The 24923-nt window shown below is 44.3% G+C and overlaps 4 protein-coding genes across 4 annotated transcripts; 2 read left to right on the top strand and 2 right to left on the bottom strand.

Annotated features, from left to right (window-relative positions):
* The first annotated feature begins 211 nt into the window (after positions 1–211).
* V1513DRAFT_438983 (S-adenosyl-L-methionine-dependent methyltransferase) lies at positions 212–1997 on the top strand. The gene is made up of 5 exons (XM_066897140.1): positions 212–548; positions 608–902; positions 962–1296; positions 1354–1493; positions 1562–1997. The coding sequence occupies exons 1-5, from the start codon at positions 294–296 to the stop codon at positions 1566–1568; spliced, it is 1032 nt and encodes a 343-aa protein (XP_066755323.1). The 5' UTR covers positions 212–293; the 3' UTR covers positions 1569–1997.
* On the bottom strand, positions 1877–20492 carry V1513DRAFT_462661 (uncharacterized protein). Its single transcript, XM_066899943.1, has 25 exons — positions 19371–20492; positions 16924–19315; positions 14438–16869; positions 13684–14374; positions 13562–13632; positions 12849–13507; positions 12408–12800; positions 11467–12356; positions 10507–11400; positions 10117–10452; positions 9233–10069; positions 9160–9181; positions 9028–9105; positions 8794–8974; positions 8482–8733; positions 7778–8427; positions 7116–7706; positions 6734–7056; positions 6377–6679; positions 5685–6329; positions 4642–5637; positions 4286–4588; positions 4139–4219; positions 2221–4083; positions 1877–2161 (listed from the first exon to the last, which is right to left on the bottom strand). Exons 1-25 carry the CDS (start codon positions 20336–20338, stop codon positions 2015–2017), a joined length of 16998 nt encoding a protein of 5665 aa, XP_066755322.1. The 5' UTR covers positions 20339–20492; the 3' UTR covers positions 1877–2014.
* A 679-nt stretch (positions 20493–21171) lies between these two features.
* V1513DRAFT_462660 (uncharacterized protein) lies at positions 21172–21605 on the top strand (the record flags this gene model as incomplete). The annotated part of the gene is made up of 2 exons (XM_066899942.1): positions 21172–21208; positions 21232–21605. The coding sequence occupies 2 exons, from the start codon at positions 21172–21174 to the stop codon at positions 21399–21401; spliced, it is 207 nt and encodes a 68-aa protein (XP_066755321.1). The 3' UTR covers positions 21402–21605.
* Positions 21606–21782: 177 nt separating this feature from the next.
* Positions 21783–23087, bottom strand: V1513DRAFT_438975 (uncharacterized protein). Its single transcript, XM_066897139.1, has 2 exons — positions 22065–23087; positions 21783–22014 (listed from the first exon to the last, which is right to left on the bottom strand). The coding sequence occupies exons 1-2, from the start codon at positions 23029–23031 to the stop codon at positions 21815–21817; spliced, it is 1167 nt and encodes a 388-aa protein (XP_066755320.1). The 5' UTR covers positions 23032–23087; the 3' UTR covers positions 21783–21814.
* Between the last annotated feature and the right edge of the window lie 1836 nt (positions 23088–24923).

Here is a 24923-nt window from a genome sequence, read left to right as displayed (position 1 = left end):
TAACATAAACACCGTAAAATGCAAAGTAAATGAGCTAGTAGCGTTAATTCAATGTCCAAAAAATGGAAATTCATGAATCCTTGGCTAATATAACTCAACTTTAACGAAAACAATTTGTAAACTCTAACATCCCAAATCGCAACCGGGTAAGCAATTAGAGTTTTATCTTTTATATCAATTTTTTTGAGGTCTTCCGGCCAGCAATATATGTCTTTATAGATCTCAGTTACATTTCAATTTTTCGATCGGCATATCCTTATTCCATTCCTTTATTTATAATTAATTAGTTCAACATGTCGACCTCGGAACCCAATTCGTCCGGTAGCGAAAGTAATCTCAGTTTCAGCGAGCGCCATTATTTCTCTTCGTACGACCATTTTGGCATCCATGAGGAGATGTTAAAAGATGAAACCAGAACGCTGTCATATCGAAATGCGATATATCAGAACAGTCATATGTTTAGAGGAAAGGTCGTCTTGGATGTTGGATGTGGTACTGGTATATTGTCGATGTTTGCTGCGAGAGCTGGCGCGAAGCACGTTATTGGCGTACGTTGACTTTGTCATACTGATTTTGGTAAATTTAAGCATACTAAGTACCATTCCAGGTTGATATGTCGACTATTATCGATATGGCCAAGAAGATCGTAGAACTTAATGGTTTGTCGGATAAAATTACGCTTTTGAAGGGCAAGATGGAAGAGGTCGTTTTACCTTTTGACAAAGTCGATATTATTATCTCCGAGTGGATGGGCTATTTCTTGTTGTACGAGAGCATGCTCGATACAGTCCTTTATGCCAGGGACAGATATCTAGTTTCTGATGGCCTCATCTTCCCTGACAGAGCTACTCTGCATCTCGCGGGGATAGAGGATGGCGATTACAAAGAAGAGAAGATCGGCTGTATGTGAAAAGTTTTATTCACATTACCGTTGTTCAAGGGGTATTAATTAGCTATGCAGTTTGGTCAGACGTCTACGGATTTGATTACTCGCCATTTCAACAAGTAGCCCTCACAGAGCCACTGGTCGACACCGTCGACATGAAAGCAGTCGTAACGGACGCCTCCCAAATTCTCGACCTCGACCTTTACACTGTGCAGAAGTCAGATCTCGAATTCTCAAAAGAGTTTTGCATCAAGTCACGTCGCAATGATTTCATCCATGCGTTTATCGCGTGGTTTGACATTGAGTTCTCAAAGTGTCATAAACCGATTCGATTCTCAACAGGTCCTCATGCTAAGTACACGCATTGGAAACAAACGGTGTTTTACACTAGAGAAACTTTGACAATTAACGTAAGATTCTAACTTGTGTCGAAAGACCATTGAATTGCTTGCTGAACTTCATTATAGCACGGGGAGGTTATTACAGGACGACTGACTAACAAACCCAATGCTCTGAACCCTAGAGATCTCGATATTACAATTGATTACGAATTCAAACCTGAAGATGACGAATCCCGACACTCATCTGCTCGCTGCCAATACAAGATGTACGTAATTCATCGCTTGTAGCGTTTTTTAACGTTTGTATGGAATTTGGTCTAATTCATAATACTAGGTGCTAAACGGTTTACATTGCATAGCGACCTTAGATTTCATCGTCTTTTCATTCAACTTGTACTATAGACACTGGACTTCATGGTTATGTCATTTTAACATATTTATATATCATGGTTATATCCGCGTATTCCTTGCGTGTTTTATCGAGTTAGCATTTGCTTTTATCATTTTGAGTTAGCGTTTTGATGTCTCGTCCGCAATGGTGCTCTGCTTGCTTGTGTTATGATTATTTGGGTTACTTAAAAGTTAATTGTTGTTTAGTAGGTTTTGGTTATTTGTCTTTTGATGATCTCGTTTCGCTATTGCGTTGATTTTCATATTACAATCGTCCTTTGTGTTTTATTTGCTAAGCAGCTTGCAATGCTATATCGGTTATGACGCCTATTGTATACTAAACGATTCGCCAATATAAGATGGATATGTTAGTCACCGCACAATAATCGTACAATATCTAGTGATTGGTTAACTCATTCTCCAATACTTCGGCAATCCTCGCAATGAAATCCTTGCCGGCGGATCCCGTCAAGGCTTGCTCTCTATAAAACAGACCGATATTCAGCTTATTATTTGACAATGAGAGCTCGACGTCAAAATTAACCTATTAGTATTAGTATCCAGCTTCGTCAAATTCAAGATTGTTGTGAGTTGGGAACGCACCTTCACTGCATCTTTAGCCAAATTTTTGTCAATCATACGACGCAATTGCTTGCCATTTTGATGTGCTCCCTTCGCATCGAAAGTTTCATCACTAACATGATCAAATATGCCAATTTTTTGCTGCGCAACATCGCCCACTCCATCAAGGAAATTCACGGCACTGTTAACTGATACCCCTGTCCACCGCTTAATATCAAACAAACTGACCTGCGATCTCGACTCTTTGTTTATCTCTAGCATGGTTTTCTGAATATCATGAGCCATGACACGTAATGACGGCTTGACACAAACAGCAAGTGGGTGAATGTTGAGTGTGGGGTACACAAGGTCTGGCAAACCTGTGATGTTCTCTGTACGGCCCGAATTGTATACGCCAAAGACAACTTCGTTGGATGAAGATCGCAGTACTTCTGTGTGATATACAGCCGCATAAGCGGCAAATAGCAAAGAACTAATGCTAAATCCCTGTTTTCGACAGAACGATGACAGATTTGGAGCTGAAATAAGAACGTCTAGCTGGAATTCACCGTGTCTAACAGATGTGTATACAGTATGATCGACAGTAGAAGCATCCCGAAGTTGAGATGTCCAGAATTCGCGCTTACTTTCAGCAGGACAATTAACCCGCGAGACGAATTCATTCCTAGCAGCATCAAGGGAGATTGTGGCTGACTTCGTGCCGTCGTGATACAAATCTGACAAGCTAGAGACAATCAACCTTAAGCTCCAAGCATCATACAATGCGTGGTGAATCGTCAAATAGATCTTGTGGCCAGAGATATGTAAATGCACAGGTACCGTTTCAAAGAATGCATCTGATTTGGAATCGAAACCAGGGCTGCACGATAATGTATGTGTGACGGATTCTGGCTTCAAGATTAATTGCAGTATTGGAAAATCTGCACACTCTGTCGCTATAAATGTTGTGCGCAAAACTGGAAGATCCTCCAGCAATCGAAACCACGCGCACTCCATAGCCGACCTATCAAGTCGAAGTTCTGAGTAATAGCAAAACGTCGATATGAAGGCAACATCCTGAGAAGTCTGCCACCCAGACAGCATATAGACTTGCCCTGGGGTAGCCGGTAGGACCATTTGAATCATATCACTCGTGATCCCAAACTCTGAAGACAATCGTTCGGTATCCACATACTGTTGGATTCTCATTTCGGGAGCTATTGTATGTGTCGTAATCAAGTTGTGCTGATTAAATTCCACAAGTTGGGCCATCGACTCTATAGACTCACAAGCGACGATCTCACCCACACTTAAAAAGATATTGTCGGTCCGCAGCAGATTGGACAGCTTAATGCAAGAGATTGAGTCCAAACCTAAATGAAAAATGCTGTCAGTCTTCCGAATATGCGCCTCATCTATTCCTGATACCAGCGCTAGCACTTTTCGAAGGGAGATCTCAAGGCAACTCCATTCTCCAGAGCATAGAAAGTTGTAAGTGAATGACTCTAAATCATTAAGTCCTATGTTCCGGAACTTGTCTAGTAGGATATTGCCGTTAAATATATCCTCTTCTCTGAGTGAGATAGATCGCAGAGAAATAATATATGACGGAAGCACTCTTTCATCAAGAACCTTTCGTGCGTGTCTGAATGCTGCCAAAATGGTGCCGGCCTGATCGCTGTTGCTAATAATAAATGTCACGATTATATCTTTGGTAGCAGTCTTCGCGACAAGTGACCGACTTCTGACAATATCGGCCGACGATCCACAAACTGCATGCGAGATCTTCTCGAGATCAAGAGTATGGCCGTCAAAACTCACAATGTCTTCCACTAGTCCTGAATATTTCAATTCACCAGAGGCCAAGACGCGGGCTCGAACTCCAGTAGGTATCAACTTAATCTCCTAGTGAGGTTAGAATCGTCTCACACAGAAATCGTAGGAAGTCTGCAATTCATACATCATTTGCATTCTCAACAACACAAAGCTCGCCAATGCAGCCTCTCATGACTATCCTACTGTGATTTTCCGCCACGCATACCTATATGTAACATGTTATGCCTGTTGACAGCCTAAACCCTACACAGAATAATCCATGAGAACTTACCCGCAAATTCTCTTGCGCTTCATAGCCTTCAAGCGTGGTACTTCCACCAATCGTCTTGCCGTTGATCATATGCCGTAATGCACCGTATGGGAGTTGAACAAGACTGCTCAGTGATAGCCCATCATCACTATCCAAAGATCCATAATAGTTGCACGATTCTGGGGACTGCAGCATCTGCCGTAGTATAGTGTCCAACTGTTGGACTAGGGCCTCAGCGCTCTCTTGTCCAACTTTCGAAGTTTTTGTCGCCACTCTCCATGTCATAGATTTGGGAAGTTGCTCAAATTCTGTAGCTACGGTGTACTATGCTCTGTTACTGGAGATCACAATAAACATTCTAGAATCGACAAGCATACCTCAACTGCCGACCATCCATCAATCGCCTGCCATAGACTGTGTATCGGGATATTGCGTCTCTGATATATAAACAGCGTATGGAACAACCTTCGTCCTCCCGAAACGGCTTGAAAAATGGAAGACAAAGCAGTGTACTGATGGTCACGAGAAGTATTCACGTAGTGTTGCATTCGACGAAGCATACTTGAAAAGCTCCCGCGAATACTGGCGCGTATAGGAATCGTAACCATACTGGGAAATTGCACTTGTTCGTCTTCCTCGGTTGTTCGCCCGGTGAGCACGGTTCCGAAGACAACATCTGAGAGTCCGAGGTAGTAGGAGAGCAGAATCGCCCAACACGTTTGCCCAATTGTCTGGAAAGTGATGCCATTCCTCTTCGCGAACACTGACAGTACCTGCGGTGAAACCTTGCTCGACATTTCGGCTCGGCACAATAACGTTGACCGATCTGTACCGTCCGTTCTAGAATTGAGATCTGGGAAATCCTCTATACAGCTCCCTCGCAGTTGCGCCCGCCAATAATTAATGTGATTCTCTCCCTGCGACTCCGCAATTATCCTGGATAGCAACAGTTCAAAATGAGGACGTGGTATAGGCCTGGATCGTTCGTACGCTTCGTAAACGTCACTGAAAAATAATCCCATGGAGTGTCCATCATACAGTGCATGTGACATTGTCAGCACAATCGCTCGCTTAGTTTCGGACTCAATAATCTGGAGATGCACAGGCGGACTCCGAAAAGGATCAATTCTTTTTGAGATGTTGTTTGATATCGACTGTAACTCCGAAGCCCACGTGGAATCACGAACCAATTTGTAACCGAAGTCCACGGCCGATTCTTTGAGCACTGCCATTCCAAAATGAGATGACGAACTTGTCAGCCATTGATGTAATGAAACGAACTTAGATCGGTAAATAGCATTGCTGTTCAAAGTGGCCAACAAGGCGCACTTCAACCTGTCAAAATCCACGTGCTCCTCTACGAGTAAGATGACCTGTTCATTGTTAGTTATCTTCAGGATTTTAGATGTAGTATACCCACATGGTTGACATAAAATGCATTTTCTGAAAATAGTGATTCCGTCAATATACCGTCCTGTAAGGGCGTACAGTAGTATACGTCTTCGCAATTTTCAAAACTGTGTGGCGCGGCCTCTTCCAGGTCACATTTCACAGAAATGTTGCTAGGAAAGGCTATAGCGTCATCCCTTAGATCAGGAGTATTTGCTAGTGCTTGCGACATGGACCTTATGGATGGATGCTTTAAAATAGTCCTAAGTGGTAGATCGATCGCCTCTCTAGCCAGCGATGCCGAAAGTCTAATAGCATCAATACTATCCAGGCCATAACGGAAGATCGATATTTCATCTTGGACCTCTGTCTTCTCGATTCTTGCAATTTTAGCAACTGACCGTCGAAGCTCTTCTAATACAGCCGAATCAGTAGCGTCATAGTCAGTGGGTGGTAAGCTCTTATTTGAATTCTGGCAATGACTATCGGAATATACTTGCTTTAACTTGCAGTTGATATCTACCGCCCCGTCTGGCTCACGTATAATGTTGTTGACCGTAACATCAACGTACTGTAAGAATGATTGAGCCAACTCGTCGTCAATGTACGATCGGAGATATCCCAAAGTTAGATTTAAAAGCTCGTGAGAGCATTCCACTTCAAAGCATATCGCTTCCTAAAGATTGTAAGCCATTAACACCGCAATTCATACAAGACGCCTACATCCGCTAAATATTCATCTGAAGGAATAGATTTCCAAAGACTCTCTTCGGTTTCAGACGCAGAAGTATTCTGAAAGACAAAGAGAGCATTGAACACGTCGGTCTCCGGCGAAACATTGAGCCATTTGCGTATCATTCTCAAAGGAGTGTGTATATACTGCATCATTTGCGCTGAGTACTCTTGCAGGCAGCCCACAATAGCTCGATATGATCGAAATGCGGAAATATCTATAGCCAGTGGCAGCGTATTAAACAATGGCCCAGCAACGTCATCCAAGTCATCCTGAAACAATCTACCCGACACCTGTAGAGCATTAATGCCGCTAAGTTTCGCGAGACAAAAACGGTATTCACTTACAACTAATCCGAACGACACCGCGGTACCTTGTAATCTCGAGAGAGAAATAGCGAATGCTGTCTGCAAAAGTACCTGAGGAGTACAGCGTAAGTATCTAGCACCTTCTTGGATTTTAGAGTATGGCAAAGAGCAGAGAGTATGAGTCAGTGCGCTCCCGGCAGCAGACTTCTGTAGCTTCGGCGATTGTTTAAGCTCTATAGAAGAGAGCTTCTCTGTCCAGAATTCCTTCGCAGCAATCATGTCAACCGACGATTGAATCCGATAAAGGGCCTCCACAAATGATGGGCGATTCGGCACTCCTATATAAAAGTACAACTTAACCACTATAGATTCCGTTAATAGACACGACTACCAGAAACGCCACAGTTAACAACCACCGTACCGTCATTAAGAATAGTCTGCATCGATGTACCATCATACAGTGCGTGAAACAATCCCATAAATAGGAGCCTGGATTGGCCTGTCGACATTACACTGAAGATCAAAGGCGGACGCGACAACTTGACATTTTTCCAGTAGTCAGTCAGCAAGTTGCCAGCCAACTTACGATAATCTCCAATTGCATTCGTATAATCTAGCCAGACTGGCGTCCAATCCTTCAAAATCACTTGAACAACGCCTCCTTCTGTCTGAAAGAATGACACTCGGAGAGCTTGATTTTGTTGCACGACAGCATTCCAGCATTGTTGCAATCTTGAAATATCGACCTCTTCATAAAGCTCAAAGAAAAATTTGTTAAAATACAAAATATCGTTCTCTGAACTGAGAGCACAAGCAATCATGCCTTCTTGAAGAGGCGTGCAGGGAATTATGTACTCAATATCTTCAGAATTCAGGTCCAGTTCACAACACGCTTGGTCACGATAATTCAAGATCCCATAATTTTGCGAGTTCGCGGAGTGTTTTACCACGCCCGCATTTACCACGCCGTCATTTTCCAAAATATGCTTAGCGAGGCGCTGAATCGACGGGACTAAAAATAAATTAGATTAAATTAGATTACCGCAAAAATACATAAATACTCATTTCATAGAGATGACATACATCGCATGAGTGTAGACATTGTCAGCTGGCTATAGAACTTCCGCAAACGCTTTAGAAGACTGACCAGGGATACGGAGTCAAACCCAAGCTCAAAGAATGTAGTGGAGAGTCCGATAGAGGAACTTCGCAAGTCAATTAATGAGCTAACGTTGTCCCGTATTTCCACCTCTACCTTATTCCATAACTCAGCACTTAAATTCTGTTCCGAATATGACCCAAGCATCTCCGGCGTTGCCTCAGTATATAATTTCGCTAAAGCCTCGTTATCTATTTTATTATTAATCGACAGAGGGATATTCTGTAGAGGCAATATATAAGTGGGGACCATATACATCGGTAACTTGGACTTGCAACAATTGAAAACCGACCATATAAACGAATTCGTTGAAGGCGAAGCAGGAATCAGTCCTCCGTAAGAGGAATCGGCGGCTATTGCAACGAAACTCACAAGCTGATCGCTATGATGTATAGAATACTTAAGAATCAAAGTAACAACGTCCCGTACATGCTCACTCGATTGCTTTATAACAGAATTAATTTCCCCAATTTCAAGACGCTGACCCCTAAGTTTGACTTGAGTGTCCTTACGGCCAATAAAGTCGAAGGATAAATCTGGCAGCAATCTCACCAGGTCGCCTGTCCGATACATCCTAAAATCATATTAATAATAATGATTAATGGATACAATAGTGAACTTGATGTACTTTGTTCCAAGCTTTTCACTGTGGACAAAATTTTGAGCTGTAAGATCAGGGCGCTGGATGTATCCGTTGCCGACAAGCTTTCCAGAAACACAAAGCTCACCAATCGCCCCTTTCGGAACTGGAATGTCCGTAGCAGCAAAAACGATGATCGTACCGACATTGTCGAACTGCTTTCCAATATTTGAAGGGCGGATATTTTTTGGAACTTGTTTACGCATCGTACAACCAATTGTAACCTCCGTTGGTCCGTACCTATGCACGGTTAATATTCACCATCAAAGCGCAAATTAGGAAACTTGGGAAGTTACGTACGCATTGTACAAAACTTTCATATCACCCCATCTGTTCAACACCTCTTGATTTAGCAGATCACCGCCGGTAATGAAAAGTCCACGACAAAGCGATGGTACCTCTTCTGGTTTAATTAAAGCTGCCAAAGACGGAGTCAAGTCTATGTGAGTAATTCCAAGCGCATTTATTGACAGATTTATATCTATTGAAGAATTTTTTTAGATATAAAATAGTAAGTGGCACAATTACAATTACCTCTCAGAATTATGTCGCGGGGCGCAGACGAAACCGTAATGCCGATCGACCAACTCCAAAACTGTTCCAGAACGCTCACTGCCATATGATTAGAACTGGAATGAACTAGAATTTCACAATACTAAAGTTTACCATCAAAATGGAAAGATGCAAACTAGAAAAATCAGTACAAATGCTAATGCCTATAAAAAAGTGTCAGACTCACCTGCAAAAATCTCGACTCCTTCGTCCAAGTTCCCTTAAATTGTCGCTGAAATGCAAGCATTCCCTGGACAGCATTCTCATGAGTGAGCACGCATCCCTTCGGGTTACCGGTAGAGCCGGACGTGTATAGGCAGTAACACAAATTCTCCGGTTGAAGATGGACAGAGGGAGGTGTGTCAGGCGAGTTGGAAACATCAATGGAAGTAACAGAAACAACCGGGAGTTTTATCTCTTTAGTCGTGAGTTCGTTTAGCAGCCTGTCATGTGTCAAGACACATATGGCACCAGAGTCATCGGCGATATATCTCTTCCTACTAATTGGGGCTGTGACATCAGTAGCTAAGAACGAGCAACCAGACTTCAAAATTCCCACAAAGGCAAATGATGCTTCTGGACTCTTCTCAAAGCATGTGACAATTTTGTCATTCGGTCGCACTGCAAATGTCGATAAGATATAGTTAGCTACTTTGTTCGCTTGTCTGTTGAGCTCAGCATAAGACCATCTTTCTATATCCACTCGATCTTCCTCAATTGTGGTTGCAAACTCCAGAGCAATGGCTTCGGGGTTGAGTCGCGATTCTCGCTCAACAAATTCATGTAGAAGCTTAACATCTGAGGGGATTTCATCTAGTTTTGGTGGAATGATGGAAAGCACGTCAATTGGCAGATCTAGTCGCCAGCAGTCTCTATGCGGTATGATCAGGAGCTCACGCAAAATGTAGTCAAACTGTTGGAGGATTATGTTGGCTTGCTCAGTCGGGACTACAGACGAATTGTAATGAAGACGACATGTGACAGATCCATTGCCGAGAGGTTCAATTTCCAGTGAGCATGTATACTATATACTGTTATACGATGGAGCAATGTATCAAAGAATTCCCATACCTCCGTGGCCCCGTGCTCGATAAGTCTCCTCCATGGATCAGACTTATTTGAATGCGCCGGGACCTTCTGGTAAAGAAAGATGGTGTCATACAAAGACTCTGGCAGTCCAACAATATCGCGGACAAACTTATGAGGAGTATGCTGGAACTCAAGAATGGCCCTTGATTGTTGTTCCACAACCTGTAGGAGCTCCGAATTCAATCCCGAGACATGAACATGAAATGGAACCGTAGTCAAGCATGGAAACAAAGACAATGACGCCGATTCAATATCCGTTTGACCTGATAGAACTATTCCGAAAACAATATCTGGCTCTCCAACGTAGCTCGATAGTATCTAAAATTGGACATCAGTTCGGACTATCAATTAACACAATTACTGGCTGGATACCTTAGCCCACGTCGCAGCTCCAGCAGACTGGACCGACACGTTCAATTTCGTGCAGCACTGCTGAAGCAGCTCATATGTCAATGAAAGCTGTCTCTCAACTGTTTTCCTATCAACGACGTCTGTACGAAAAGGATTCAAGTTTGGAATTCGTGTAACACTTGCTGTACCAAGACTATTCTTCCAAAAATGACTGCCACTGTCACCGGTCGCCAATAATTGAAGGCGAAGTATAGCATTCAAGACTTCCCGATACGACGAGTCTCGTGACGTGAGATCCGCGCCACTGAGAAGATCACACACGTCGCTTAAAATTTTATTGAGCAGCAGCGCGTCAAAAATAGCGTGATTGGCAGTCATTAGTAGATACCGAGAGGATCCAACATGCGTATCAATACACTCCAAGAACAATTGGGGCAAATGAAGGTGACTAAGGAAATACTGACAGTACTCTCCAACTCGTTGGTCAACAAATTCCTCCAAGTTGTCAGAAGTAGATATTTTAGACTTGGTCCATTGGAAATCGGGATTCGTGTGAACTATCTGAGCATAAGAAAATGTACTTCGGTGATCCAACTCCAAAAATCCGGTTCGCAAAATGTCATATTTCTGAAATACCGACATCCAAGCTTCAAACAATCGGTCGTATGCAATTGAAGCTGGAACCTCAAAAACTATATGATTGACATATAACAGACCAGCGCTCGCTTGAAACTGTGACAGAATTCCTTCCTGTGTGTGAGTACAAGGATAGACATGTGCAATGTCCGTCTCCGAGAAACCTATTTCTTTCAGAATACAAGACCTATATTGTTCCTCAAATAGTTCTGCCAGATCCTCATCATTTGCCAGAGTTTTATTTTTGACAACCTTGTCAAGCTTTTCAATGGTTAGACACTAATACGATTTAAGTGTTAGTAAATGCCGAATCAGTTTCAGTTCCCCTTTCCTGGCAGAACTTACCTTTAAGACATCTATAGCTGTCAACTGCAATCCAGCCCTTTTCAACTGCGAAGCAACCTGGGTGGCAGATATACTATCCATGCCTAGCTGATACAACGTCGTATTTGGCCGAATATCAGAAGCTGGAACGCCACTAACAGCCGCAAAAACTTCCCGAATCCTTGCTTGTGTTTCTGTGAAAATATATGCAGTCTTCTCGCCATCTGTGCACTTGGGAAGAACAGAGAGCTGATTGTAGACAATTTGAAGCTGTGCCTTAGATACCTTCCCCGCAGAAGAAAGAGGTATTCTAGATATCGGGATAATTGCAGTTGGGACCATGTAGTCAGGTAAGAACGATTTACAGGCATCACGAGCAATCCTGAGAAGACCTTCAATCGATTCCGTTATTTCCAGTGTATAACAATCTGAGGATTCATCTGCGGCTTTAAAGGCCATAAAAGTCACTAGTTGCAGCCGCGACCCTTCAGTTGGCTGCCGCATAATCAACGTGCACACACCGTTGAACAAATAATTCGCCTCGGCTTCCATGCGAATAACAGCGTCGATTTCTTGCAATTCAATGCGCACGCCTCGAAGTTTCACCTGATCGTCAATCCTTCCGATAAATTCAATAGACCCATCTGTTAGCATTCTTCCTAAATCTCCTGTCCGAAACACAGGAGTGTCTGAGAGTCGTATGAATTTTTCAGTGGTAAGCTTTTCCTTTCGATAGTAGCCCCTAGCGATTTGGTAACCGCCGATGCACAGTTCACCGCAAGACAAGACCGGCAATATATCTTCTGTCCCCGGATTAAGAATATAGAACGAAACCGTCGGAAAAGGATGCCCAATAATTGCACTACGGATCGTCTTGGAAGCGGGAGTCATCGTACAACACATAGAAGCCTCTAACAATACCTGTCAACAATATCCAAACAACGGACACAGAGTAGATTTACCGGTTGGACCATAGGAATTCACACATGCTCCATCCCATTCATCCACAACACTCGGCGGCAAGATTTCTCCAATACAGTACAAGCATTCTACTGAGGGAATTTTGGTACGTCTTATAGTGGACGCAACACTCGGCGTCAAGTCTAGTAAAGTGACCCCAAGTTTGTTGATGACATTTTCTAAATCTGTGCTCATAATCTGCTGATCGGCTGCACATAGGGTAAGACCAAAAGACCAAGCAATGAAACAATCGTAGATAGACATGTCGAAGCTTGGTGACGCATATTGAAGAAGCCGAGTATTTCGATTGTGCGGAATCAAATACTTTGATGCCAAAATCGTTTGAACAGCATTTCTGACTTCGACTTCTACAGCTTTCGGCTTTCCCGTTGTTCCTATCAAATTAGCTCACATACGTAGTGCCATGATCGCGAACTTCGTACCGGATGTAAATATCCTGTAAGCTGTAATACTGTCATCCAGGACATTCCGATCTAATTCAACAGAATCTGTATCATGAAAAACTAGCGTCGAAATGTTGACAACGAGAATATCAAGGGCTTCGCAGACAACAAGTTGCGTAACGCACTCCTCTGAAGCATTATCGACGAGTATAATTTTGGCCTGAAGCTCTTGTAGCATATAGGAAATTCGGCTTGTCGGCATCGACGTGTCAATAGGACAGAACGCGGCGCCAACCTTCAGAGCTGCAATAATCGATTGGTACAATTCAGGAGACTTGGACACGCACGTCGGTAAAGAATCCTCAACTTGTACATTGCACACCTTACAGAGATATGAAGCCAGTCGAACAGCCACGGTGTTCAGCTCGGAGTACGACCATTTCTGAATTTGGCCATCGTCACGTAGAAATTCCAAAGCGGTGTGATTTGCAAAGTCTATTGAATTAGTTTCAAAAGCACTGTGCAGATATTGGAATCCATGAGCCTGTAGTTTCGTGGGAGCCGGTGATATAGAAATTTCTGATGTAGAGAAAGTGGTGAAATCAAAGACTCTGGCATGTAAACGACGAGTAGTGTCGTAAAGGATTAAATCAAATATGTCGAGTAAAAAGCTGGCTTGTGATTCATCCAGCAGAGACCTGACGTTATAGCCATTAGACACTAATACAGAGCATAAACGCAAGATCGCCTACCTCTTATACTCCAGAAAGTATTCTAACACGTTTTGCTTTTGCTTTCGTCTAATCTCTAAAATGATAGATAGCTGCACATATTGTCAGATCAAAAACTCAAATGGTTGTAGCCAATTGCTTACACCGCCCGTGTCATTGCCCTCTTCGGCACATTTCCAAACCTCGTTATCAAATCCGTCTCTAGCCGTACGAATATACTGCAAAATAAGCATTGTATCGAACAATCTCTGTGTACCTGGTTGTCTCGTAGCAACTTTCTTCTGTACTTCTCGAATCGGAGTGAACAGATACTTCGCGGACTCCTCATCGAGATGTTCCAGCTGCCGAATTATTTCAGCGTTCGTGGATGTCGATGATAACTTTGCCCGTACAGGATAGCTAGAGAATATTGGACCCACGACGTCATCACTACCTGGAAACGCTCCGCGTCCACTCGCAACGGATCCAAACACGACGTCATGGGTACCAGTTACCAAGGAGAGGAGCTTTGCCCACGCCGTTTGAACTATAGGGCACACTGTACTGCCAGAGTCCTTGACAGCAGACTCGAATGCTGAAAGTGATATCCTTGAGTACAATTTTGCGTCACAGGTCAGCGCCGGAACTTCATTTGCTGCTGAAGTCGACAATTTTGGAAATGATAGACCTTCATGTCCTCTCAGCAGATCCGCGAAAAAAGACACTCCGTGTGACGTATCAACACTCTCGATATTTTCAATAGCACCGTAAACCGATGTCCTTCGTGGAATAGGGTGGCCGCTGAAGTTTCGCACGACGTCTTGAAGCAGCAAATTGAGCGCGTAGCCATCAAATCTGATTAGAGGTTAGATATGTGTATCACTAGCGTCTCTGAGCGAGCCAGTTGTAGAAACTCACAAGGAATGATGCATTGAAACACACAGATAGTGTCCACAAACACCCGAGAACAGAGTTAAAAGATAAGGGCACCTTGGTTTTGTAAACTTCATTGAATGCAAGAAATCCACCATTTCGTGATACTCTTGATATTCCACATCCTGCCATTGCAATCGGTTGCGCTCGTAAATCACTTGTGCAAACGAACGACTCATCGAATTCGGACCAGCATCCAGAAATGCCGTCCGTAGTATTTCTCGAGATGAAGCGACAGACTCCCAGGCAGATTTCAAGCGAAGTAAATCCACGTCATCAGCGAGCTTGAGAAGAAAAGAGTTTGTGTATGACTCATGAGACCCAAGTAATGCTTCCTGCATAGCTGTACAGGGCAAGATGGACTCGGCCATCGACAAGTCGACGCCGCCAGAACTAACATATGATTCGACTTCCGAGGCGAAGACCTTGATCTTTCTGTCTCCAGCACTTGTGTCCACAATATCACCCTTCGTCTTACACTTCTGCACAATAGTTCGGATAGACGCCTCACGCACGATATCAGAAATGGAGAGATTAAAGCCATTTTGCCGAAGAAGGCCAATAAATCGAATCGCGGAAATTGAATCCAACCCATACCGCAAGATCGGAGTGTCTAATCTGATTTCTTTGCTAGATACATTATGTACCGACTCTACTAAAGCATCTGCAAAAACACGCTCCCGATGTGTACCAATGTCGAAAACCAAATCCTCCACTGCCTCACCACCAGCTTCCGTATGAGAGACCAGAAGTGCAGTCAAAGGTCCGGGATCGATTTTACCGTTCAAATTTATTGGCATTTTGTCGACAACAATGATATCAGATGGAACCATGTACGCAGGTAAGGTAGCGTCGAGCACATTACGCACATTTACTTCCACGCGGATGTCATTACCTGCCGCAAGAATAAATGAAACCAACCTTTCGTCTACCAAGATCGTGACACATTGTTTAACATCCGAAACTGCAGTTGCAGCCTTATTGATTTCGTCTAACTCGACTCTCTGTCCTCGAATCTTAACTTGCTGATCCATCCGCCCAAGAAATACTATACTTCCATCTGCAATCATGCGAGCGCAGTCTCCTGTGCGATAAACTGTCCCATAGTCTCCGAGATCGACAAATTTCTCACCAGTGAGCTCCGGTGAATTTAGATATCCGGCAGCGACTTGGTGCCCACCAAAGGCCAGTTCTCCAACAGCGCCAATCGGCAAGATGTTGGTACCCTCGGGCGCAAGAATGAAACAAGAGGTATTTGGAAATGGTAGGCCAATATTCGCAAGGTCATCGCCGAACTTCTTATCAATAAACGCAGTACAGACATTTGTCATTTCCGATGGGCCGTATGCATCGATAACTATCGCAGGCAAAGGCTCCCAGAACTGTAAGACGGCTGATGTCATAGCTTCTCCAGCTAATACAATGCACTCGACTTTCTTCACAAGTGCAGCATCTAGGAGAGATGCGACGTTTGTGGTCATGCTGAGGTGAGTGATTGAATAGTCTTTAATTATCTCTGAGAGATTTGGAAGAATAACATCTTTTGTTGCAGAAAAAAGAATCATGTGGTGATGGAGCGAGTATACGACTTCGAAGATTGACACATCGAATCCGACGGAGCAAAATTGGAGCATTTTTGACCCCTGATTCGGCGCAGGATACAATTCCGATAGCTGCAAGATATTGTTGACAAGATTATTATGAGAAACCACAATACCCTTCGGCTTGCCAGTAGATCCAGACGTAAATATTACGTACGCAATGTCAAGGGGCAAGCTCTCAACTCTCTGAAGTTCGTCGCCGATTTGTACTGTGGAATAGTCTGGTATCTCTAGCTGGACCTCCAATCCTGGCACGGGCTCTCTCACACAACACAATGACACCCCTGCTCCTTGCATTATACTATTAACGCGAGCAACGGGAGTGGCTATGTCAACGGGAACGTATACCGCACCAAGACTCCATATAGCAGTGATAATAGCGTAGAGCTCTATCGATTTCGATATAACCACACCAACAAAATCTCCATGGCCAATACCGTGCTCATGTAAAATTGAAGCATACCCCTGGGAGATCTGATGCAGCTCTCGATAACTAATCTGGCGAAGGCCTCGGTTTTCTTGCAAAATCTGAATCGCAATATCCTCACACTGTAAGTCAAACAGATCCAAGGCAGAGATTTTTAATTCATTGAAGTCTCTTGGCCGTGAATTTGAAATGGCTAAGGCATTGTCATTGTAGGTAACTGATGTGATCGTCGAGATATCTTCTTCTATGAAACTGACAATGAACGTCGCTAAAGCCTCAAATTGTTGCAATAAACTTTCCACCTGTGATTTCGATAATTTCGAAGTATGGTATGTAAGAGAAACTATAAATTTTCCATCCCGAGGCTCGACTTCAAGCAATATTTCAAACTATACAAGGTTAGGAGTACGACATATCGGAGTGTGGGCTAGCACCTTACTTACCTCGAGACGATCGAAACCTCCTGCGATGGTTATGTTCTCGCATTTCTGAGCCACCGATTGTTGCCAAGCAAACAAACTACCCAGCTTTGCAGAACATAAAGTTCCTGCACTATTTTGCGACAGAAGTTTCACAACTTCAGCAAACGCGGGATCTGAATGCCTCATTACCAATATGGCGTTGCTGCTGATTTGTTCAAGAACTGCTGCAATGGTAATGCCACTCGATGGATGTGATACACGAAATGGTAGCGTAGCAAACATAGGGCCAAAACCTGAGTCTAGACGACTTCCAGCCAATGCGACCCGACGGGATATGAGAGTTCCAAACACCACGTCCATGCTCCCTTTATCGTCTGGTACAAATAATCCAGACAAGACATGTGCCCATGCGAGTTGAAAGACGCTCTGTGCCGTAAATTTGAACTTCTTACATACTTTGGCAATAAGTACGCTCGAGAGATCAATATCTACTGACAGCTTGTCCACAAAATTGTCAAATGGCCGCGATCGAGGCGGCACAAGCTTGGGAATGCAGTTAGCCACCGCATTCCTTAGGTAGCAATTCCAGAAATCATTATTGTTGTCTTCAGCATCCAAAATATATGGCATAACTTCCCGAAACTGAACATAACTTATATCTTTCGCTCCTGCGAAAATTGCATCTTCCAATTGTTTCAAGAACATATCAAATGCCCATCCGTCATATATTGCGTGATGGATCACAACATCGACAACCCAAACGACGTCCTCTCTCCTAGTTATTCTAATTCTGAGCGGCGGAAATCGCATGTCATGGAACGTGAACTTCTCTATACAGCCGTCGGAAATGTAAAGGTGTCGCGAATCTGCATAGACAACTTGAATAAATGCCAAATTGTCATTTGTGGCCAAGAATCCCGTACGCAGAATTTCATTATTATCAATCACAGTTCGGATGCCATCAATGATTCTGTCCGAGGACCTCTCATTCCTGACGATGAAATGAATGAAGTTGCTGTAGAGTCGTGAATCTCGCAGTGACTCGTAGAGCATGGACCTCTGTAGAGACGTTGTAGGATAAACGCCGATAACGTCATCTGACAAAGAGAATTCTGAAGTATACTGGCTGAGTAAATTGTCAATTCGCCTGACTCCCTGGCTTTCAGTCACCTTTGCTAAACAAGAAACCGATATCTGACGAATCGTGTCATGTCCCAGAACATCAGCAACGCAGAGAGATATTTCCGGCCTCAGGATCCGCCTCGCGTGACTAACTACCATCATGGCACCGAGGGAATCAATTCCTATAGATCGGAGAGAAACTTCCGGGCCGGGAAGCGTACCCACAACCTCTTTGACAGTATGAGCAAGTGTTCTTTCCACAACGGAAGCATAGTCCTCCGACAAGTTATCGGATGGACTGCGCTCCTGGAGCAATTCCTCCGCATAAGCAAAAATTCTTTTGCGATCAGTCTTACCCGACGCCAATAAAGGAATCTTATTGATATGCCAAATCTTGTGTGGAAGCATATAGCTAGGCAACGTCCTCTCAACAGAACGACGAGCATCATCCACATCGCCATCAGTAACTACGACTATTCTGGACTGCGAAACACAAGCAACAGCACTTCTTCCGCAGACATTCTCAATTTCACCCAATTCAATACGACGACCTCGTACTTTAACCTGGCTTTCAAACATGCGGCCGATGAAGATAATCCGGCCGTTCGAAAGGATACGCGCAAGGTCTCCAGTACGATAGCAACGTCCATGGCGATTGTCGTTTATAAACACAGATTCTGTCAGTTCCGGGCGATTCAGATATCCCTTCGCAACCTGAGAACCGGTCACAACTAGTTCACCCACCCACCCAACGGGTAAGGGCTTTATATGATCTTGGATCCCCGTATCAGCGATTATGACTCCTGCTGTCGTCAATGGAGCACCGACATCCCCTTCAACAAAGTCCTTAGATGTGCCATCAACAGCGGCAGTACACTGAATTGTGGCTTCAGTGGGACCATACGTGTTATACAGTAGCCCAGGAGTGCCGAACTGCTGAATAACATCAGCGGTGAGATTCTCTCCAATGGTCATAACGACACGCAACGTTGGAACTTCGTCATGCTTTAGAAGAGATGCGACAGTAGGCGTAAGTTCTACCGAGTCGACCTGCATTCGATTGATAACATTAGTGAGATCTGAGAGGAGTAGAGGACGGTATGCCGACACAAGCGTAGCTCCACGATACCAAGGCAGGAATATCTCGAGAACGGAGACGTCAAACGTTAAGGATGCGAAGTTAAGAAATCTCTGAAATGGTGGAACAAAGGTATGAGCAAGAATTGCTTGTGTCGCATTGGTGTGAGTGACGAGAACGCCTTTCGGCCAGCCGGTAGAGCCACTGGTGAACCTAATAACGAATCAGCGCATTTCCGTATATATGTCGGCAGACTACAGTCACCTACATGCAATACGCAACATCATCGCCGATGACTTTGTCATCCTCAAAATCGTCGTGTTCCTCGCCTTCCAAATCCTCTAACTGGACAACAATTGTCTGTATACCCATTCCTACAACCAAATCAGCGGACTCATTCGTGACAAGAACGACATCCGCCTTCGTGTCTTCGAATATAAATTTAATACGATCCCGCGGCGTATCGTCCGGAGCAACAGGACAAAAAGCTTTCCCTGCACGTAAGACACCAAGAACTCCGACATACATTGCCCGGCCCTGCGGGATCAAGATTGGAACAATCTTAGATTCTGTAACAGATCTGGCGAAGACTGCACGCGCGAGAATAGAGCTCAGTCGATTGAGTTCTTTGTACGTCATAGTGGATACCGAGCTATCCTTGTTGTAAAATTCCATAGCGGTTGACGAGCTGGTAAAGTCCGGAATATGGTGAAGTAGCCCGGGCCCGTCGATCTTAGCGCTTGGACAATTGAGAATACTGAGTCCGTGAAATTCTTTACTGTCCGTTGCAGAACCATGCTTGAAAATAGTGGATATTTGAGAGGATAGAATAGTACTAAAGGCAGCAGGGAAATCGGCAAGACTCAATTTCAGCAACAATACTCCCGAGTTCAAATTCATAGAAGCCTGCAATGCCGGAAGATCTGCAGCACCAAAACCGATTGCAGTCCCTAGCTTCACATCAATATTACTAGTAGTGTAGCGTGCCGCAACAATCTTTGTCGAGTTGTCGTAAGTGACTGTCCTGGTTGTGGATTCATCCACGACGAGAAAGGTCACTACCGGTTCCAGAGTGTATCGATGAAGCAAGCTACCCCACGCCCGAATAAGATCCTCCCGTTTGCTGAACACATTGTCGAACGTGAATGATTCGTAGTGTGTTGAGTTGACAAGATTAGCGTCTTGAACAGTATGCAATAGACGCGGAAACGGTGTTAAAATAACCTGATCGGTCATAATGTTTTGCTCAGTCTGGTGATAAGTGAATTGGGAGTCTATGAACCAGAATACTACTGGACGCTGACTGTGCAGATAACATAGCGAGTAGTTCGCACAGGGAGGTGTGTCAACAATGAGTTGGAAGGAGTTCCAAGTTAACGGCAGTTCAACAGGAATGCTCGGAGGGCGATACGCGTCACAGGTGTCAAAGAACAACAACGATTTTTATGACGTCATTGACCCTGTTCACAGCGCTCATTGTTAACCCACAGCTTAAACACTATAAGTAGGGAATTTTTATAAAAGGTGTAACTCAAATCACTACAGGTTTGATTCCAAAGTGCAATGATTACTCGATAATAAATTAGAAAACAAAAGCCAAAATGCCGGACACATGTGATTCAACTAAACTATTGATTATGCCAAATTATAATACAACTCTATCTATCAAACATCCCGTCACCATTAATTCCAGACTCCCTGCTGTTGCACCGGCAGTCCGCAGGAAATCGCGAGAAACCGGTACTACAACGCCAGGTATCCGGCAAACGCGCTCTCCGTAAAACAAACTCGCTCGATTGGTTGGTGCCTACGAAATATGCATCCAGATTCAGTGCCCCTGGGTTTTCGGGAACTCGGCTCCTCCCGGGACAAAAGCGGCGGCATTCCTTCGGCATATATGGTAGTTGATGCAACACACGCAACTGGCCGTTATTGATTTCCTGATTGACAGTGACGGTAGTTATAGCAAGTCAGACGACTCCAGCAGAGCAGCGAGGGCCATAGAGAGACTGTAATGATCTAAAGAAGTTGGCAGGCACATCTCGGTCAGCACAGGTGTTGGTCAAGAGATGAGAAAGTCTGGGTTTGGAGTCGAAAGTCCACCTAGTATGTCATCTGACTTTGGTAAGTGTTCAGACAAATTCCAGAAGCATCTGCTTTAGCAATCAGTCTTCAGATCACTCTGGTCTCACTGCTGCTGGTTGGCGTCCCACCTGCGACTACTGCCATGCTCTCAGAAGGTGAGGGATACATCACTCTACCTTTGAAGCACAATCCGATGATCAATGTCACTAATTAGCGATTGCGACTCTGTGGAGTTCGAGTTGAAAAATTCGGCTACTTGATGTTTTTGCTAATGCATGTGTTGTTACTTTTGTTATATATCACAACTTATTTTTTGTACGACAATATACCTGGTACTTTCAAATGCTGTCAGATAGCCGTTGGGTCGTCCGAAGACGTAAATCAAAGAGACCAACGATGTCCGAAATTTGGGTACAAATCAAGTTTTGTACAGTCCCCGAACAATAGCGTCCTAGTTAGTGCGGCTCAGCAATTGACGGCCCTGCAGATAAGACTTAAATATTTTGGCTTGTCTCGGCCCCCGGTTGGCTAACGTCAGCTATAAGTCAACAGTTACGCAGACTCCTATAAGGATCTTGCAATTACACGATATATATATCTTGTAGGACACCTTCCTATTCATAATATTTAATAATCTATAGGCAACCTATCATTATACACAACACTATCTTCTTCAAATGTATCCATGCCAACCTCATCCTCTCTGCCTAAAGTAACAAGAAACAACTCCGCACCGCACGCAACTGCAACCGCACGCCCATCTTCACTGACCGCAGCGACACTGATATCTGACGACGTAAGCATAACCGGAACATGTGTACCAAATTCTACACCTTCATTAGCTCGTGTGGTTACGAAGTATCAATGGGATACATACCATTACTACTTCCAAGATCGAAAACGCCCACGCCACCTTCCTCCCCCACACCAACCTTCGCAACGACCTTTCCAACAGCAACAATCACTTTCTCAACCGTCTTACTGCCCTCTTTCCCGCGAAATAAACCTTGATCACTTGGATAGGTGTACCCCGAACCGCCTCTTACTCCATTACCTATCTCATCCTCTGGGTAGGTTACTCCTTTATACACCCGCCATCCTTTGTCGAGGATGGCAACAATCGCGGCTCCCTTCCCACTCGACACCGCAAAGCTACTCAACGCAGTCGCAAATCCGGGATATATACTCAATAACCAGCTTCCATTGACACAATCAAATACACGGATCCGTGAGGTTCCTTCCAATACAGCAACCTTAGTCCGACTCTGCACCGATTCAGGCAAGAAAACAATATCCGATCCCGTACACGCCAATCTATATGCCCTTGGCTCAACACTATTCTCTCCATTCGCAATATCAGTCCTTGCAATAATGAGAGTATTATCGTCGCTAGAAGTCGCCGTCCATATGATAGTTCCCGACATCGAAGCGTCAAGGCACGACACTGGAGCCGCGTGCCCGGACGTCCCAGTCAATATCGCAATCTGGTCAATGTTCACTTCTGAGTTCTCAAACTTGACTATATGCGATCTAACGGAGTAATCAGCGTGCACCGACACAACAAAAAAAGTCCCCTGCGATCCCCGGAGTACTTTCACCAATTTTGTCGCTGAACCGGCATAAATTTCGCAAAGAAATCGAAGCCTGTAAGTACGAAATATGATTGGACGCAGAAGAGTAATGCCCTGTGCATGTCCCCTCGCCAAGATCTCCGGCGCTTGATCAGAGGTCAGAGGTTTCGAAAATGCGAGCGAGAGCGTGCGCGTTCCGAATGTATGAATCGATACGCCTGGCGTCGATGGCGACGCACGAGTTGGCACATAGTCTGAAAGCTCAATCGTCATGATCAGTCCTCAGTATCGTGAATCGCAGATCGCATAGTTGCTGACCTTAGTTTGCGATGGCGAGACATGTTTTGCGCAATTGTAAGTTTACGCGTCATCTTACCCGGACTTCAGTTCAGGGGTCGGATGGCCGCGCTCTTCGACCTAATCGCCAGTTACATCTTAGTAATTGGAACTGAATAGACAGTGGTCGAGAATTCGAAAATTACGCAGTATAATGGAATAAGTCAGAGAAGTAGGGCTGGACACGATACGATATCGCCAAATGGGCGATACGGGGGGAAGGTAATGGTGTGACCAATCAAACACTAGAAGTATTAGTAAGGGTCCGCAAGCTCCTTTGGATAACATCAATTGACAAGAGTCTATTGAAGTAGGACATCCCAGTTTTAATCGAACTTGACTATCAAAACTATCCGTTTGTCTATACCAGATCCCAGTGTCTAACAGTTGGTTTTACTTTCTTTGCAGATAGCAGAAATTGAGGCCACAGATGCAGTTTTCAGTAGAGTTCTAGCATTTGAAATTAGTTTCAAGCTGCAAAGTGGCAAAGTGTGTTTTAAAAATGGAACCGAGATCTTAAGTGGCCGAATCCCGTTACAGCAATAGAGTCACGTGCGCTTTGAGGCGATACGATACGATATTCACATATCGTATATCGTATCGTCTTGGCGATATTCTAGGCGATAATTCGCCCGGAGTTTTCCTCTGACGATATCGTATCGCCGACGATACGATATCGTGTCCAGCCCTACAGAGAAGTAGCGGCAGTGATTTTACACGTCCTCTATTACACTTTCTCAACTGAGTTCCCGCGACCTCACTTCCAACGAAGAGACTCGTTTTCACAATAGGCTGTTCAATTTCCTGAACACCGCGAAGCTAGATATGCGGCATTCTCACTAGTGTGACGGTACGGGCTAGACTGCCATTTGTGAAAGAGACTTGGGGCCAGGACCGGTAAATTCTTCAATATAACACGTTGGTCACGCAAATTCCGCTGCCGTAATCATGACCTTACTGAGTAATAGTCCTCTTTAAGGACCACACTATCCAAGTCTAAGCCTAAACTCTAGTGGCACACAATCTGAATGGAAGCGCATTTTATGGACTGATGGTCTCGCAGCGTAAAAGTCGCTTCCATCCCCGTCAAATTGGTCTCCTTGAACAGAGACCATATTGATCACACTATTTAGAGTTCAGTTACACTGTGTAGCCAGGCGGCATTGTACGCGACTATTATCATTTTTCAGTGGCATTCGATTCGTGAGAGGTTCACCGAGATTCATATCCAACTACAGCGCTAATCGCGTTAGGACGCTCAGTATGATATAGTTCATTATCAGTTCTTTCTGATAAATCCAATGCCTGTCAGTTATGGCACAACAATTACGGCCATCAAGACGCTAGGTCGCTCTTTATCTTATTAACGTTCGCAAATGCAACGAATCGCTCCTGTGACCACGCAATCCCCAGTGGCATAGCTCATCTGCGATGAAAATAATGTTGGAAAATGCTCGGGATTAACTCTAAAAGCTTGGATCATTGGAGTAGCTGGCCAGCTGGGTAGTCTGTTATTTTATTGCTGACCGCACTGGTGTTAACAGCTCTGTGCTTGCAGGTTGTTATCACAAGACAGACTCCGCATAGGAGGAACACCTTCAGCGACGCATTGCCGGTACCAGTCACAACGACTAGCTAATTTGCGATTTCCCCAAGCGATGGGTAGGATGGCGGATTGAGTACTTCCGAAGACTTACAATCTTAAATTGAACTCATTCGCGATCATTAAGCTTTCACGACGGCACACTTATCAATCTTAAAATAAAAAATATAATCACCTCCCCGGCCCCCCCATTTCCCCCGCAATGCGGCGTAGACTGAAACACTGT

The sequence above is a fragment of the Lipomyces chichibuensis genome (assembly GCF_038497645.1).
Source record: "Lipomyces chichibuensis strain CBS 12929 unplaced genomic scaffold V1513scaffold_5, whole genome shotgun sequence".
In the NCBI taxonomy this organism is placed as follows: Eukaryota; Fungi; Ascomycota; class Lipomycetes; order Lipomycetales; family Lipomycetaceae; genus Lipomyces; species Lipomyces chichibuensis.
Note: the sequence above shows the minus strand (reverse complement) of the source record. Positions and strands in the feature narration are given on the sequence as shown.

What these genes read in the sequence shown, in the direction of transcription:
- V1513DRAFT_438983 (XM_066897140.1), top strand. Translation starts at nt 294, where the DNA reads ATGTCGACCTCGGAACCCAATTCGTCCGGTAGCGAAAGTAATCTCAGT. An exon ending in GCGCGAAGCACGTTATTGGC is followed by an intron (nt 549 to 607) that starts GTACGTTGACTT and finishes GTACCATTCCAG; the next exon opens with GTTGATATGTCGACTATTAT. An exon ending in CAAAGAAGAGAAGATCGGCT is followed by an intron (nt 903 to 961) that starts GTATGTGAAAAG and finishes TTAGCTATGCAG; the next exon opens with TTTGGTCAGACGTCTACGGA.
- V1513DRAFT_462661 (XM_066899943.1), bottom strand. Translation starts at nt 20,338, where the DNA reads ATGACCGATCAGGTTATTTTAACACCGTTTCCGCGTCTATTGCATACT. An exon ending in GTTTCAATGCATCATTCCTT is followed by an intron (nt 14,375 to 14,437) that starts GTGAGTTTCTAC and finishes ACCTCTAATCAG; the next exon opens with ATTTGATGGCTACGCGCTCA. An exon ending in CGGTGTCGTTCGGATTAGTT is followed by an intron (nt 6,680 to 6,733) that starts GTAAGTGAATAC and finishes AATGCTCTACAG; the next exon opens with GTGTCGGGTAGATTGTTTCA.
- V1513DRAFT_438975 (XM_066897139.1), bottom strand. Translation starts at nt 23,031, where the DNA reads ATGACGATTGAGCTTTCAGACTATGTGCCAACTCGTGCGTCGCCATCG. An exon ending in CGATCTTGGAAGTAGTAATG is followed by an intron (nt 22,015 to 22,064) that starts GTATGTATCCCA and finishes ATGAAGGTGTAG; the next exon opens with AATTTGGTACACATGTTCCG.